This window comes from Zea mays, chromosome 1 (assembly GCF_902167145.1).
Source record: "Zea mays cultivar B73 chromosome 1, Zm-B73-REFERENCE-NAM-5.0, whole genome shotgun sequence".
Lineage (NCBI taxonomy): Eukaryota > Viridiplantae > Streptophyta > Magnoliopsida > Poales > Poaceae > Zea > Zea mays.
This window is the reverse complement of record NC_050096.1, coordinates 157,744,019-157,760,305: the sequence shown is the minus strand read 5'-3', so window position 1 is coordinate 157,760,305 and position 16,287 is coordinate 157,744,019. Positions and strand designations below refer to the sequence as shown.

The 16,287-nt window shown below is 45.7% G+C and overlaps 1 protein-coding gene and 4 non-coding genes across 5 annotated transcripts; all 5 read right to left on the bottom strand.

Annotated features, from left to right (window-relative positions):
- Nucleotides 1-209: 209 nt before the first annotated feature.
- LOC103639924 (heat shock 70 kDa protein 4) lies at nucleotides 210-4,111 on the bottom strand. Its single transcript, XM_008662604.4, has 2 exons — nucleotides 3,737-4,111; nucleotides 210-2,110 (listed from the first exon to the last, which is right to left on the bottom strand). Exons 1-2 carry the CDS (start codon nucleotides 3,948-3,950, stop codon nucleotides 375-377), a joined length of 1,950 nt encoding a protein of 649 aa, XP_008660826.1. The 5' UTR covers nucleotides 3,951-4,111; the 3' UTR covers nucleotides 210-374.
- On the bottom strand, nucleotides 2,410-2,549 carry LOC111590745 (small nucleolar RNA F1/F2/snoR5a). Its single transcript, XR_004855785.1, has one exon. It is a non-coding gene; the product is annotated as a small nucleolar RNA F1/F2/snoR5a (small nucleolar RNA).
- On the bottom strand, nucleotides 2,606-2,689 carry LOC111590686 (small nucleolar RNA Z196/R39/R59 family). The gene has a single exon (XR_004855728.1). It is a non-coding gene; the product is annotated as a small nucleolar RNA Z196/R39/R59 family (small nucleolar RNA).
- On the bottom strand, nucleotides 2,981-3,062 carry LOC111590684 (small nucleolar RNA Z195/SNORD33/SNORD32 family). The gene has a single exon (XR_004855726.1). It is a non-coding gene; the product is annotated as a small nucleolar RNA Z195/SNORD33/SNORD32 family (small nucleolar RNA).
- Nucleotides 3,127-3,228, bottom strand: LOC111590730 (small nucleolar RNA Z194). Its single transcript, XR_004855771.1, has one exon. It is a non-coding gene; the product is annotated as a small nucleolar RNA Z194 (small nucleolar RNA).
- Nucleotides 4,112-16,287: the final 12,176 nt, after the last annotated feature.

Genomic DNA, 16,287 nt, shown 5'->3' with positions numbered 1-16,287 from the left:
CCTCTCCCCAGTAGGTCCCACCCAAACCAGGCTGTCGAGCGTCTGGCCAACTTCATCTCTAACGAACGTTACGAAATCATTAACGGACTAATTTCTTGCCCCACCCATTGTTTATTCTACTCCGTATTTTGCTTCAGCCTTCGGTTAATAAGACGGCTAAGCACGCGAAACAAGACAAGAATAGAAATAAAGCAGAAAAGAAACAGCAATACGAAACCGAACCAGAATACCGTATTACTTAAAACGCGTGCCACGATAATATTGTTCACCAACAAAAGGTTCTAACGCGGATACACCGCGACGACGACGATAAATCGAGCAGCGACTGGGCCAGCCAGCCACTGCAGCAGACACACGAGACTGACACAAACCGCTTAGTCCACCTCCTCGATCTTGGGGCCAGGGCCACCGCTTCCAGCCGGAGCGTCCTCGTCCATGCCGCCGGAGCCTCCCATGTCGGCACCCGCGCCCTGGTACATCTTGGCGATGATGGGGTTGCAAAGGCTCTCCAGCTCCTTCATCTTGTCATCGAACTCGTCCGCCTCGGCGAGCTGGTTGGCGTCCAGCCAGCTGATGGCCGCGTCGATGGCGTCCTCGATCTTCTTCTTGTCGTCGGCAGCCAGCTTGGACGCGATCTTCTCGTCCTTGATCGTGTTGCGCATGTTGTAGGCGTAGTTCTCCAGCGAGTTCTTGGACTCCACCTTCTTCTTGTGCTCCTCGTCCTCGGACTTGTACTTCTCCGCGTCCTGCACCATCTTCTCGATCTCCTCCTTGGACAGACGGCCCTTGTCGTTGGTGATGGTAATCTTGTTCTTCTGCCCCGTCGTCTTGTCCTCGGCAGACACGTTCAGGATGCCGTTGGCGTCGATGTCGAAGCAGACCGTGATCTGGGGGACACCACGGGGAGCCGGTGGGATGCCGGAGAGCTCGAACTTCCCAAGCAGGTTGTTGTCGCGGGTCCGGGTCCTCTCGCCCTCGTACACCTGGATCAACACACCAGGCTGGTTGTCCGAGTAGGTGGAGAACACCTGCTCCTTCTTGGTGGGGATGGTGGTGTTCCTCGGGATAAGGACGGTCATCACTCCTCCGGCAGTCTCCAGACCCAGAGAGAGAGGAGTGACGTCAAGCAGAAGCAGGTCCTGCACCTTCTCGTTGCCCTCACCACTGAGGATAGCAGCCTGGACAGCAGCACCATAGGCAACGGCCTCATCAGGATTGATGTTCTTGCACAGCTCCTTGCCGTTGAAGAAGTCCTGGAGCAGCTGCTGCACCCTGGGGATCCTAGTGGAGCCACCAACAAGGACAACATCATGGACGCTGCTCTTGTCCATCTTGGCATCCCTCAGGCATTTCTCAACAGGCTCCATGCACTTCCTGAACAGGTCCATGTTGAGCTCCTCAAACCTGGCACGGGTGATGGTGGAGTAGAAGTCAATGCCCTCGTACAGCGAGTCAATCTCAATGGTGGTCTGGGCAGTGGAAGACAGAGTTCTCTTGGCCCTCTCACAAGAGGTCCTCAGCCTCCGGAGAGCCCTCGGGTTGCCAGTGATATCCTTCTTGTTCTTCCTCTTGAACTCCTGGACAAAGTGGTTGACCATCCTGTTGTCAAAGTCCTCACCCCCAAGATGGGTGTCGCCAGCTGTGGCCTTGACCTCAAAGATACCTTCCTCAATAGTAAGGAGGGAGACATCGAAGGTACCACCTCCAAGGTCAAAGATGAGGACATTCTTCTCACCGACGCTGGTTGCCTTCTTGTCAAGACCATAGGCAATAGCAGCAGCGGTTGGCTCATTGATGATACGCAGCACATTGAGGCCAGCAATCACCCCAGCATCCTTCGTGGCCTGCCTCTGTGAGTCGTTGAAGTAGGCAGGGACCGTGACAACAGCATTCTTGATCGTGCTGCCAAGGTAAGCTTCAGCGATCTCACGCATCTTGATGAGAACCATGGAGGAGATCTCTTCGGCTGCAAACTGTTTCTCCTCCCCCTTGTGCTGAACAACTATCATTGGCTTCTCACCGGGCCCAGGAATGACCTTGAAGGGCCACAGCTTAATATCACTCTGGACAGAGGCATCACTAAACCTCCTGCCAATGAGACGCTTGGCATCTGCATATGAAAGCAATCATGTCAGCAATGCATTCCAAATCATACAGTTTGAAGTGTTACAGAATCACCCTTTCATTGACACAAGTGTGATCAATCTGAAATCTAAGAATCCAACTGGATTCGCAAAACAAATTACACCAATCTAACAAAGAAATAAATAACACTGCAGCTTACAGACAAGATAATATTGGCATAATGGGCGATCAAGTTAATCAAACTGATTTTGCAAAACAGAACGACCTATAACTAGGAAAACACACACATCACCTTTCAGTCAAGATGCATTAGCACAATGAGAAACATGTACACGGGCATATAGTAACTCGAAGCTCATAAGTGAGCAACCAGTGTCGCAAGAACCGTTAACCTTTGATTTTTGCCATGTTTCGAGACACACAATCACAAAAAATGACTGCAAGTCAGATACCAAATGGCTTTTACCACATAGGTACACAAAAAGTACTACAAATGTGATACAACCTCCCAAAATGGCTGCGCAATCTCAGCCGAAAGATGGTGATTTTTGTTGTAATAATCATAATGATTCAGGAAATGGGAATTCTTGCATCAAGGATTGCACATAGATACTATGAAACTGAAAAGAGTCTACAATGAATGCAGATATCTCTAATTTTATGACTTCAATTCTCCCTTCAAAACTATACCACGAATGTTTCTCTGGTAAAGCCAAAGTCATCAATGACAGACATGACCAAAATATCAGAGCAATAAATAGCAGTACAGCTTTTTTAAAAGATGACACTGAAAGCAATGCTTGATGTGCAGTGGTGCCAGCTACAAATATAGTAAAAGCTAGAATGTAAAAGTAGGCAGCGAATAGTTCAGGTAAAAGCAATATGATAAAACAATGAGAGATCAGATGGTGATGCATGATGTTGTCATCATAAAGAATGCAGATATCTCGTGTGGATATAATCTCATCATTTCTCTCATTACTTATCCAAAAGAAAATAGCAAAAACAACAAAAAAAATAGAACAAAAACATTTCATCTGCAGTTTCAGATTGAAAACCACGAAAACTATGAGAACATAGCTTTCCATCACTGGCATAAGTGGATTTAAGCGCTTGGGGTAATCGTTTCATCATCAATCTGCCACGTCGAGTGACAAAAAGTACAACAGAACCAGTCGGTGTTTTTAGTAGTGACAAAAACGAAGATATCTAAGACTACGAACAACAGACCGACAACATATCATGGATCTAAAAACACATTTGTATATAATTTTAGTGCCAAGTAATAAAAAATAAGGCACCAGGCTGTAAGGCTACAGAGTCTTAAAAACTAGCGGATCTCGGACCCAAGACTAAATCGGACAAATAGTGATAGATCTCAGCTCAGCGAGAGTAAAAATAACTATGCAACTACTACTACCAGCAACAATCGCCTTCAGATCCAACTGATCTATAAGAAAACAAAGCTGAACTACATGGGATCTGAGCAACTTTTACGACGGGAAGTTAAACAAATCAAATCAAGCACTGACGTAGTGATCCAGCTAACCTGCGGTACATCTACCAGACCAAACAACTAATCACGGTGAACAAAACGGATCTCAGCTAGAGCAGCAGGAGTAAGAAGAACCGAGAACGAGGGCGTGCTCACCAAAGACGGTGTTGATGGGGTTCATGGCGACCTGGTTCTTGGCCGCATCTCCGATGAGGCGCTCGGAGTCGGTGAAGGCGACGTACGAGGGTGTGGTGCGGTTACCCTGGTCGTTGGCGATGATCTCGACACGGTCGTGCTGCCACACACCGACGCAAGAGTAGGTCGTGCCGAGATCGATGCCGATTGCCGGCCCATCACCCTTGCCGGCCATCTCTTCTCGCTCTCAGCAGAGGTGGCGGAGGACGGGAGGGGATTGGCGGTGGCGGAGAACGGGAGGGGATTGGCGGCGGCGGGAGAAGTAACAGAGGACTAGGGTTTCGAGAGGGAGTGGGACGAATGCGGGGAAGTGACATTTTATAGGGAGCAAAGAGCGCGTCAGCGGGTGGGCTGTGGTGTTCTAGAATGTTCCTGAACGCATCGAGAAAAAATCCAAGCCGTTGAGATGTGATCGTGCAGCCCAGGGCGTGTGGCGGAGGCCTTTCCGCGGGCGCCATTCGGCTTAGCCAGTTCAAACGGCTCTTTTTCCTTTCTGGGTTGCTTAAACCGATTCGTAAAAAAAAACGTCCGCCGACGGTAACAGTAAACCGGCTGTTTAGGGTAAAATCGACCTGTTTGTCCAGAATAAATTAATTTTTTTACGGATTTACTGCTGCAAAAACCGCTAATAACCGTTCGAAACCATCGGTTTTCCACCAAAATGAACCGATTTTTTATATCCTTTACAGAAAAATGACATGATTTATTTATAATTTGCTCAATACATGTTCAATAATTTATATTAATTGATTCACATAATATATGTTTACCAAAATAACATACGACATATATATAACATCAGAAACTTCAATTCTCATGTAACAATCAATCATCGGATTGTGCAATACTCAAATACAAGTTCTTTTAGAGTTCTCCTACAACACATATGTCGATATGTTTCACAATACTAACGTATTCAGCTCGAGTCATAATGATAGTACTAAGGCATGTGTGGAATGATCGTGTTATGGGCTCATTCCGTATACATAGTACTATTGCAACACCACGTCCAATCTCTGGACCGGCGGTACTTACTCCTGTCATCTCTCTAAGATCATATATCGTCCCCACAGACCAACACGAGTCTATTGGGCGCACTTTGTCCTCATTCATGCGCACCCGAGAAAACTTCTCGGTCGGTCAACCTCCCAAATTGCTCCAAGCCAAGCACGCTTAACTTGGAGGTTCTTTCGAAATAGGCTTCCGAAAAAAAGATGCACTTTGTTGGTATGGATACTCTATTAATTCTATTAAACCTTGGCCAGGATATCACAATCCCAGGGGCCAGAACATCACCATCCACCCCCTTATAAGACAGACGTCCTCGTCGGTCAATCCCAATCCAGGAACCTCCCCTCTTACCACGTCTGTGTGTCTAGTGTCGTCATATGACATGTCATGTGATCACTCCGGACCCACATGCGCCATATACCCGAACCCCCTAGCCCACACACGCCCGTGAAACCGCGAGGGTCAGCTCTGATACCACTTGTAACACCCTGTTCAATCCTTGGACCGACGATACTTACTCTTGGCATCTCTCTAGAATCATATATCGTCCCCACAGACCAACACGAGTCTTTTGGGCGCACTTTGTCCTGACTCATGCGCACCCAAGAAAACTTCCTGGTCGGTCACTCATCCCAAATTGCTCCAAACCAAGCACGCTTAACTTGGAGATTCTTTCGAGATAGGCTTTCGAAAAAGAATGTGCACCTTGTTGGTATGGATACTCTATTAATTCTATTAAGCCTTAGGCCAGGACATCACCATCTCAGGGCCAGGATATCACAATTATACAAAAGGTATGAGATACATTAGCGAGAAAAACAAGAACGACAAATAAATACTTATCGAGGAAGTGTCACACCCGGCTTTAAGGAACAAAGCCAAGTGCATCTCATACATGCGCCAAGAAGACAACATATATAATAACAGAGTGTATAGAGATAAATGTCACAATAATCAGAGTATTTATTACATAGCGGAAGTCTTATTACAAAATAAAATATAAATATAAAACAAACTAAGGATCGTCGGCGCCAATGTCAACTGAGAAACGCCACCTAGATCAGATCAAACTCCTCGCTTTGTGGCTCCTCCTGAACCACCTGTTCTTCTCCTGTGGGGGTGTGAGACAGCAAGGGTGAGCTCACACATGTTCATCGCTCAACAAGTTGTGGGGAATAATGTGACATGAACTCACAAAGGTGAGAGTTCATGTGATGTGTAAGGCTAATCAATGACAGGGGTTAAAGCTGAGCATTGCTTTTAAGTAGTTGGTCAAAATTTTATTAGCAGTTACTAAGTGTAAGTAAATACCAAACCTTAAGTAAAGTAATAGAACAAAATTAATAATAAACCCATGCAATGCAAATGACAAAATTGAATTTAGGTTCCATAAATTAATCATCAGAGAGTCCTGAGCTGCTCATGACCGTGAGCTCGGCTAGTATACCAGTTTTACACTCTGCAGAGGTGGTACCCTTTACCCATAAGTCATGTTACCCATCTGCCAAGGGATCGCGACTTCTCATACACCTCTACCGAGGAGGCGAGGCAGGGTAACACTACGAGGCCTTTACAAAGTTCCACTAGCTTCAGAAAACCCGCTACAGTTTATAGGAAGCTCCAATGCAGGGTTCTTGCCTGACCGCCATCGCAGCAAAATCAACCAAGGACCTCCCTACACTGACCACTCTCCTACTGCCCTGGCCCCTTTCGGGTAAGGTAGTCCTCCACTAGATTTCCTAATTAATCAGCCAAGGGCGTCCATAAACCCTTGTGGTGGCACGTGTTTCTCAAGTTAAGCTCTATGTTCCAATTAACATTAATGATCTTGACATGAACATAAATAGAATAACAAAAGAATTGGAACATAGATATAATAAATGATTATCCCAAAACCATGTAAAGCAATAGCAAACTACCCAAGTGATTCAGGGGTAAACAAGGTAATGTGATAAACAATCTAGGGTGACCTATCGGGTCCCATCAAAATTAAACCTATGCATGAATAAGTGATATTAAAGAACATTATTGGGTAAAAAGTGGTCAAGGGCACAACTTGCCTTCAATGAGCTCCTGCTCAGCTACTTCTATCTGCTGCTCACCAGGATCCTTAATCACGGTCTCTTCTACTCGCCACAATACAAACAAGCACAGTGTATATAGAGAAATTAACATCACAACAAACATATAAACAAAATACACAGTAATAATCTACACATTAAAATAAAATCCTAGGAACAGAAATCATAGTTTTTGGAGTTATAGATTTTAAGATATGAATTTCCAAAGGTCTTATGTGCTTAAAATAGGATTAAGTGGGAAATTAAATTTCTTATTGTTTTCATGGCCAAACAGAGGCTCTAAGTGATAGAGAATTAAATTACAAAAATTTAGAAAGTGAAATGGAGTAATTTGGAGTTCAAATGAATTTTCTATGAATTATTAAAGTTCTAGCACTCATTTATATAATAAAAACCTATTTTCTAATTCATTTATTCATTTTATCACGCCACTGGACTGGGCCTCACTTTCCAGGAATGTCAGGGGCCCCTGCGTAAGATAACCTAGACTCAGGAAACAGTTAAACGGGGATGGCGGGTTGATTCCAGAAATCCCCAGGGTCTCTTTAGCAAAATGGCCAGCGAAGCGGTATCGGGTCCGGAGAGCCGTCCGATCCAAACGAACGCGCTAGATTTAAAATAACCTAAGATCTAATCTCTGGCGTTCATCCGCCGATCGACGGGCGCGATTCAACTGAACGAAGGGGGATCCCTCTATCCTATTATAGCCATCCGTTGGGCATCCAACGGTCGGGCGACCGTCTCCTTTCTTCCCCAATCCCAACAGACGAGCGTGGTGGTGACGAAGCTGTGCGGCGGCGCATCACCGGCGGCAAATGAATTGGCGTTACCGAGCTGGTTCCACAACCCAACCAGGTGCTAAACGATCTAGGGCGTGCAACGAATCGAATGAGTTAGTCCTTACCCAAGATTGGAGTTTCACGGGTGCAGTCCACAGCGGCTCAGCGGGTTCATGGCGTCGCTGCGCGACGACGAGGAATTACCGGGCCACGGCGGTGCCCCACTGCCAATTGGGCGCAGTTATAGGTGTACATTTGGGCCGGGCCTAATGGGCGGGCACGAAGCACGAAAAAAAAGCACGGCACGACACGAAATTATTTCGGGCCGGGCCGGGCCGGCCCGTTGCATCGGGCCGTGCTTGGGCCGACGCCGAGGCCCATGGGCGGGCACGAGCCCGGCCCGTTTAAGCAGACCCGAAATGGCTCGTTTACTGGCACGAAAAGGCCTGAAATGCGTCCTCGGCAGCTGCAGCCTGCAGGCCAGCAGAGGCCTAAAGCTCGGCCACGCGGCCCATTTCCAGATTCCAGCCTACAGGCCTAAAGTGATGTTGCCCGTTGGTGTTGCTGTTGCCAAATGCCAATTGCCAAATGCCAAGAAACTGAAACCCTACGTCCCTACTCCCGTGACCGGCCGACAGCCGCCGTCTTTCCCGTCTCGTGTGACCAGCCAACTCCCATCCCCATCCCGACTCCCATCTCCAAGGCGGCCAGCCAGGCTCCAGCGCGACCGGCGAGTGCGGCAGTGCGCGAGCGGCCGAGCGCGACCGGCGACCGCCGACCGGAGCCGCGACCTCCCCTGCGCGAGCGCTACCACAGCCGCCTCTGCGCCCTGCGTCCCTGCGGCCTACGCGAGCGCTACCAAAGCCGCCCCTGCCCCCACGAGCTCCAGCACTCCAGCAAATGTGTATTTTCGGGCCAAATGTGTATTTCAGGCCATTTTTGTATTTCGGGCCGCCCGTTTAAAGCACGGCACGTTTAGTGAAATACGGGCCGGGCCGTGGGCCGAGGGGTCGGCCCGTGGGCCGGCACGGCACGACCCGAATTTAATACTGGGCCGGGCCGGCCCAAAACTAAACGTGCCGGGCCTTTTCGGGCTTGGGCCGGACCGGGCCGGGCGGCCCGAATGTACACCTATAGGCGCAGTGCAAGTCCCGCCCAACCCGGACCATCGAGCCCAGAATCTACGGCTCGATCAAAATGAGCAAACAGATACACTAGAACCCCATCTCATCCGTTCGCTAGATGATCTACGGACTCCATTTCCCCTGGCCAAAGTGTTGTGTTCCACTAATCTGGTCCGCCCATCACCGGATCAACGATCCGAGTCGCGTCTTCTTCCTTCCTCCGTCCACCGCGACAGTGAGCTAGAGCATCGCCGCAACCCAGACGAGGCACACGGATAAGCGACACCGGGTCCTAACCTTTCTCCAGATCTTAGGTGAACGACGCCATGACCACCCCAAATCATATGGCCTACCGCATAAATCCTACCACGAGCTCAAACTCCCGACTACGACACTGCGTGATGTCACGGCGGTGCACAGAAATCGCCCAGCGATACCTTCGCCGGAGATACACGAGCAGGCGCCCAGCTACCCCAAGTTCGAATCTAACCATGGTAGAGCATGAGTAGAGTCAATGGCTTGGAGGGGATGTCACTTACCGACAGAGGTGGCGCAGAGGCCTTTGACCACGCGAACAGATCGAGATCCGCCAGGGCATTGAACTCCGACGACGAAAAAATTCTGCCCTCGATGAAATCCCACCGCATCAGGGAAGACCCGACACGGTTGCGGTGAACACCCGCGATGCCCTGGGACTCCCATTTGCGGATAGGGACGCAGCCCAGCTCGATTTGCAAGCACCGCCGCGATTCTACCAGTCCGGTGAATACACGCCCAGCTCCGCCCACGCCATCGCGACGAAGATAGTTCAAGGCAAAGTTGGGAGGAGGTGACGGCTCGAGATGGCGGACAGAGAGGGGATCTGTTACCCAGGCGATAAAGGAGGAGGTTGGGGCTTATAGCCGGGCAGGGAGAGGATCCACGACGTTCGGTTCGTGGCCGGATTCCTCGCGTTGACCACAGAGGAGTTTGTTGCGGCGCCAGGATGAGGACGAAGCCGCCAGCGCGGTCCCACGAACCAGCAAATGCGGAGAGGAAAGGAGACGCAGACAGGTGGTCCCATCGGGTCAGTCCGATCCACGCGCGCCGCGAGTGAAGTGCGAGTTGCCGGACCCGCGCGGTCAGAGTGAGTGGCGCGCGCGTGGAGAAGCGGCAGACGAGTGGGCCCGCGAATGCAGTGAGATGCTGAGCGCGAGCGAGAGACCGCCAGGTGGGTCCCACGCGGCAGCGAAGCCAGCAGCGCAAGCAATGTTCTCGCCTGGGCTGCGCGGAGGGGGAATGCGAAACTGGGCCGAATTGGTAGCAGCCGGCCCAGGTAGTATTTGCCCTTTTTCTTTTATTTTTCTTCTTCCTTTTCTTTTGCCTTTTTGATTTGAACTTTAAATTTTGATTTCACCAATTGTTGTGGTTTTATTATTCTCAACTAACACATAATTTGAACATACCCATATTACTTTTATTTATAATATTTATTTTGTATAATTTTTGTACCTTTCTTTCTTCTTCTCCAATTTTCAAGGTTTTGTTTTCAAATTAGGGTTTAAATTCTATGGACCCATTTATATATTGTTATGGACACTTTTATTTTTATTATCCACAAATGCACAATCACATAAACTCCAGCATGATGCACAATTTATTTAGGTGTCTCTTGTTAATGGTTTATTTGTGTAAGTAATGTGTTCACATGAAATGATAGATAGAGATGACACACTCATGTATACAAAGGGATATAATTTTCTCCTTTTCGATTTTCTTACAAAATGGGTGTTACAGGAAGCAAAAATAACACACTGGTCTACTTTTAATTATATGTGCATGCATCTAGAATACTTACACTTCTATGTGCGAGATACTTCTTCAAATGTGTACCACCCCTCCGTTTTTCGTTTCTCTACAATACTTGCACTTAAAACTCGTGCCAACCTTTTCTCCATGCTCTCAAACTATGTCTGGCATGTCTCTTACAAGAACAATACTTGGTTGACATAAAATATCTTCACAAATATGACACGTATAAACAGTTAAACACTAACAATGTCTGGCCACTAAACTAGCACTTAAACTGGACAAAAAATAGCATCTAACAGTAAATGATATTCATATATAGCATATAACATCTTCACATATAACATTAAACAAGACCAACATGTCTAAATTGGCTACCAAATTCCTAAACTGAAACTCAATTTTGGCATTAAATACGGTTTCCCGAAAAAATGGTGATTTATCGATCCAAAATGTCGGTTTACCGGTTCAAAATATCGATTACCGACAATTTTCGTTTTTTATAATTTTTCCAAAAAAATAAATTTAACGTAAAATTTAAGAAAAAAACCGATGATTTAACCGAAACCACCACTCAACAATTTTGGTAAATCGAGCGGTTTACTACCAAAACTGACCGTTTTTGTAAACCTTGCTTACACGTGAGCAAAGGCCAAAGTGCTTTCACGTGAGCAAAGGAAGTGTTAAAAACTCTAAAAAGGAAAGGGTAGCGCGAAGATATTATGGTGTGTTTGGTTTGTGGAGTCACCCAATGCTTCATGAGGTGATGCATCATAGGTTCACTCCATCAATTTTGGTGGAATCAATCCACTACTCATATATATACTAATTATTAGTTTATAAGGAATGTGGTGGTGATGGATCAACTCATTCTATTCCTCAAACCAAATAAAAAAGTAAGGAGTGAGAAGAAGATGGATCACTCCATTCCTCAAACCAAACACACCCTTAGTGTTAAGTAACCTAGTTAGGGTTATATGGTCAAATACCGACTTTGTCTTTAAGAAGTCTCATGTCTCTATATAAAGAAACATGCACCCCTTCATAATATAGAAAAAAAAGAAAGAGGTTAGATGTCCAACCTTACATCGTGTGTCCTGTGTGCTTCCTCTGTCGTGCTCTTGGAAGGGAAACAGGACCTACAGCTTCTCCGCACCTAATCTGCTGACAGGAGGGAAGTGAGTGGATCTAGCGATCCGTGATAACGTAGTTATTCAACACGTTATCAGCACGTTCTACCTCGATGTTGCTGTGGAATCTGACCTATATCAACTCTTCGTTAAGCCGGCAGGTCTTCTGGCCATACCGAACTGTCCTACGCGACAACCTTCGATTCCTCTACACAATCGAGCGGTGGTGATCAGTATATTTGTTCTTGATCTGATCTGCGTGAAGAACTCGATGACAGTTGTCCCGTCTGGGCCACCAATCACCGCGGAGCACGCCCATCACCTGCTCCAGGCTGCTGCCATCATCGCGCTCTGCGACGTCTTCTGGCTTCGCTTCCTCGAGAAGCAACAGCAATAGTCGTGACCTAAGGCTGTCCGCAGTCACGGACTGCGAACGCAACCGTAAAGATATAGAGTGAGTATATGTGCTGCAGCGGTGGACTGTAAAGCAAACTCCACACTCTCTCTCCTACAGATGCTACGCCAAATATAGCGTTCCAGCTCCCCTACGCTAAACCGAGCGGGCCCAGGCACATGCATGCTGTTTGCTGTGGACGGCGGGATGTGGTGGAGGCGGGCCCAGCTCCCCTGCTGTTTGCTGTGGATGGATGTGGATGGAGTGAGAAAAAATATAATATAATATATGGTAGTCGGTATAGGGTAGATATATAGAGTAATTGTGACCGCAGAGAATTGTTGGATAGAGTAGAAAACCTCGCTGACCAGGATGGAATATTCCTTTTAGGGTAGAGAAATAGGGTAGTATGAGTACGGATAGCCTAAGCAGTAAGCACACGCATTGAAGCAGCGGCAGGGTGGTGGCCGCCGCGTGGCCAACCCACCAGGTGTGCATCGCTGCTGCCAAGTAGCGCGATTGGAAGATCGCCGTTGAGGCTGTCGTAGGACACAGTCATACGTGCCGACAAACCGGGAGTCTACCACCTTCTCTACCTCCCCGTAAGGCTATGTTTAGATACTCTAGTATTCATTCTAATATACATGGATTAAAAGAATTAAAATATAAATTAGTTTAATTTACACTTAATCTTCCTAAATCTATAAGTATTGAGATAAATGGTAGAGCACTCAAACAAGTTCTAGTGAGGATACGCTGCGGACACTCAAATACAGGTTATCTATCATCTATGTGAAAATGTCAAAAAGCTACCCGCCGCTCACGGCGAAGCGCTCGGCAAGTACAGCTCGAGGCGGACCCACATCGTTCGCTACTTCGCTGCCCCTATTGTCTATTTCTCTTTTTTGTTGGGTCAGCGCTTGAGTGGACGTTTGGCCAGGAGACCATTCGGTGGACAAGCTAGTCAGTAAAAAAAACTCTCTGCAGCCATGCAACGCCCATACGTGAAGTCCGGCTCGCATCCATGCATGCAACGCCTGATCCGGTCTGGCGGCGAGAAATCTATGCATGTACTAGTTATGTGACCGTGCAATGCTATGAAATTACAAAGATGATGACAAAATTTATAGTTAAACATAGATATATAACGATATAAATACATAATATTATTATAAATATTTCGATCCAGATATTATTATAAATAACACACAGAGGGATGTCAGTGTCGCGATAGTGAATCCCTCTGTGTGTTATTTCTTAGACGCCGACATGGGTAAGCCTGGCCCAGATATGCATGATCAATCTTGTTTCTGCCGAGATTAGGCACCAGCGACTACAATATGTGCCCCAGAGTAAGAAAAAAAATCCAAAACTCAGCAGTTAGAATTCTATTGCAATATTCTTAATGAAAGAAACCCGGAGAATGTAAGCACTGATGTCTCGCATAGTTAAGGGAATAAAAAACACAAGAAACGTGTGTGGGATTCATACTCTGATATATCACAAATTCAACACAATTACCTGAGAAAAGAGGGAGAGCAGATAGAAAGGGAGATTAGTGTGGCTCCATTATAGCTGGCGAGGGCACTGCCGATTTCCACCTTTCATCAATGGAGAAATTTGGGAAGGAAAGAGATTCACACATTCAAGAAAACAGAGCAGAGTAAAATATAGGAAGGGATCCACCTCGCCTAAAATTTGGTGGTTGTACATCGCATTTGTTTGTTGCACGGAGGTAAATAAGGCAATAAATAATGCACAGAGGGAAACTTGTCTACACAATGTGAGATGTTAGCAGAAAACGTAGGAAAACAAAGTAGATCAACCAACAAATCACAAAACATGACACACAAATTTACGTGAAAACCCCTTCAATGCGAAGGGAAAACCCACGGGCATCAGTTAGTTATTTCAGACTAAAAGCAATATATTGGAGGATGTGTCTCAATCATTGTTGAGGTCATTGACTTGAGCTCAAGCAAATTGATGGGAAGCTACCCAAATGATGCCTCCTAGTTTCAGAACTTAATGTCACTGAAATTGCGAAACAATTCATTGCCAGGGTCTCTCCCTTCGGTGTTAGGTACCTACCAGAAGTTATCTATCCTTGATCTCAGTCATAACACACTCGAGGGAATTGTGTTGCCTACTTTATTCATGTCACCAACTTAAACTGCGTTAAATCTTTCTAGAAATAAATTTTCTAGAACTATTCCATTTCAGAGCACCCATTCAATGGAATAAATATTTCTTTCATCTCAACCGGGTCTCAGGATTGTTGATCTGTCCAACAATTCTTTGATTGGACCATTGCCACCAGATACCTCTAACCTGCAAAAACTTGAGTTCCTCATTCTTATGATGAACAAATTATCTAGGGAGATTCCAGTGAGATATGCAAGCTTCAAGCATTGGAGTAAATTGACTTATCACACAACCACCTTACGGGCAGAACAAGTGCATTGCTCTATTCTTACTTGGGAAGGGAAACTGACATGAAGATCCTGTCAATATTCTATACATCAAAATTAGTATTTCAGAAAATAAACATATTACAATAAATGTCCTGTCATATTTTCAATAACTAAAACTTTTAGGAGACATTCTAATCAAGGCGCATAGGCCGATGAGTTTGTTCCCTCTCCCATATTCCATTTCCGTTCCTATATCCCTTCTCCCATAGTCAATTTTGCTAGGATTTATTTCTCTCTTTCAAATAAAATGTTGGTGCACAACAATTATATAAAAACGAATTAATACATATTACTATTAATCTTAATATCTAACAAATTCTCCTAGTAATTGATTCACCAACTGAAGAAAATGTCTCATTGAGCTGAATATGCAGTCCCCCATCTCACTTGAGCCATGTTTGCTACTTCTCCTACCAGCTAACAGAGGACCAGTGGAATCCATTAATGTGCTTCTCGCATAAACTAGGTAATTCCACTTAGAAACATTACTCCTAGCCAAGGAGCTCTCCATTCTTTCTCAGGATTGTTTCTTCGGCTAAAGACAGATAACAACCCTACACAAAAGTCAATGTTATGGCATGAATCGGTAATCCAGGATTCATAATTTTCCTTTCTTTTCTTTATTTAAAATTCACAAGTCATATAAATTCTGGAAGCAGGGGAACCAAACAATGTCTAGAACAAAAAATATAGGACAACACATTTATAAGGTATTCAGACAATTTATGCCAAATAGGAACCAAAACAATGAGTAGTGATAGAAAAAGAATTTATAAGATATTGACTCCACGTTTAAGCATAATGCGTTAGTTATGTACCAAAGAATGGTAGGAGAAAGGCAACGCATCGAGTACGCAACATAACAGCGAAGACTATCCGTCATAAACCTTGTTGGACACAACTCTTCCATACTCTAAGCTAATGGTTTTATCACTAAAGAATATCTGCAAGTGATTAAGGATGAAGAAATCCCATAAAGGATTCAAACAATTTCAGGAATGTAACACCATCCTAAAAACCTCAACTTACAGAGTTGATAACTATGATGTGTAAGGATACTTTGTGAAAGGAATGATCACCTGAAACAAAAAATAGCACAATGAGGGTTCTCACTTCTCACTTAATTGAATCACTACCAAGGGTTCCCACTTAATTGAATCAGAGAAACCGATAATAATAGTTATCGTGGTCCATCGTGCAACTTTTGCTGCAAATGAATCTTTCAAAAGATTCAAAGTTATTTGTGAGAGCGTCTTGTCTCCAAACATGAGGTAGCCATGTACATTCATAGCACCATAAATTGCTGTGCATATTGCAAAACTGAATAACACGGTTAGACATAACATTGAGAAAAATGGTTACTGAACAACAAGAGCGACTCCCACCAGAATGCAGTTCAAATTGAGATAGTTATACATACCATATGTAGAGAGCCCTGTTGAATTTGGTACGATCGCACATTGACTAATAGATATTTGGAAACACTGAGTGCCAGTGTAGCAAAAACCATAAATGTCAATTGCAAATGGTATACCATCCCACTTCACCTTTTTCGTTGGTTAGTCCGAGCATGCTGGCGCGCGAGCGCAACACTGGTCAGAGTAACCTACTGCATTTATTTCACATTGTTGACGCTTTTTTGGAGCGCCAAATACTGAAGAAGAACCGGCGGCGGTGCTCTCTGGTCAGGCGCGGACGGTCCGCGGCCTGGGGCCGGACGGTCCACGACCT

Coding starts and splice junctions, on each gene's coding strand:
- LOC103639924 (XM_008662604.4), bottom strand. CDS start 3,950: ATGGCCGGCAAGGGTGATGGGCCGGCAATCGGCATCGATCTCGGCACG. Junction 2,111..3,736: donor CCCCATCAACACCGTCTTTG/GTGAGCACGCCC, acceptor TTTCATATGCAG/ATGCCAAGCGTCTCATTGGC.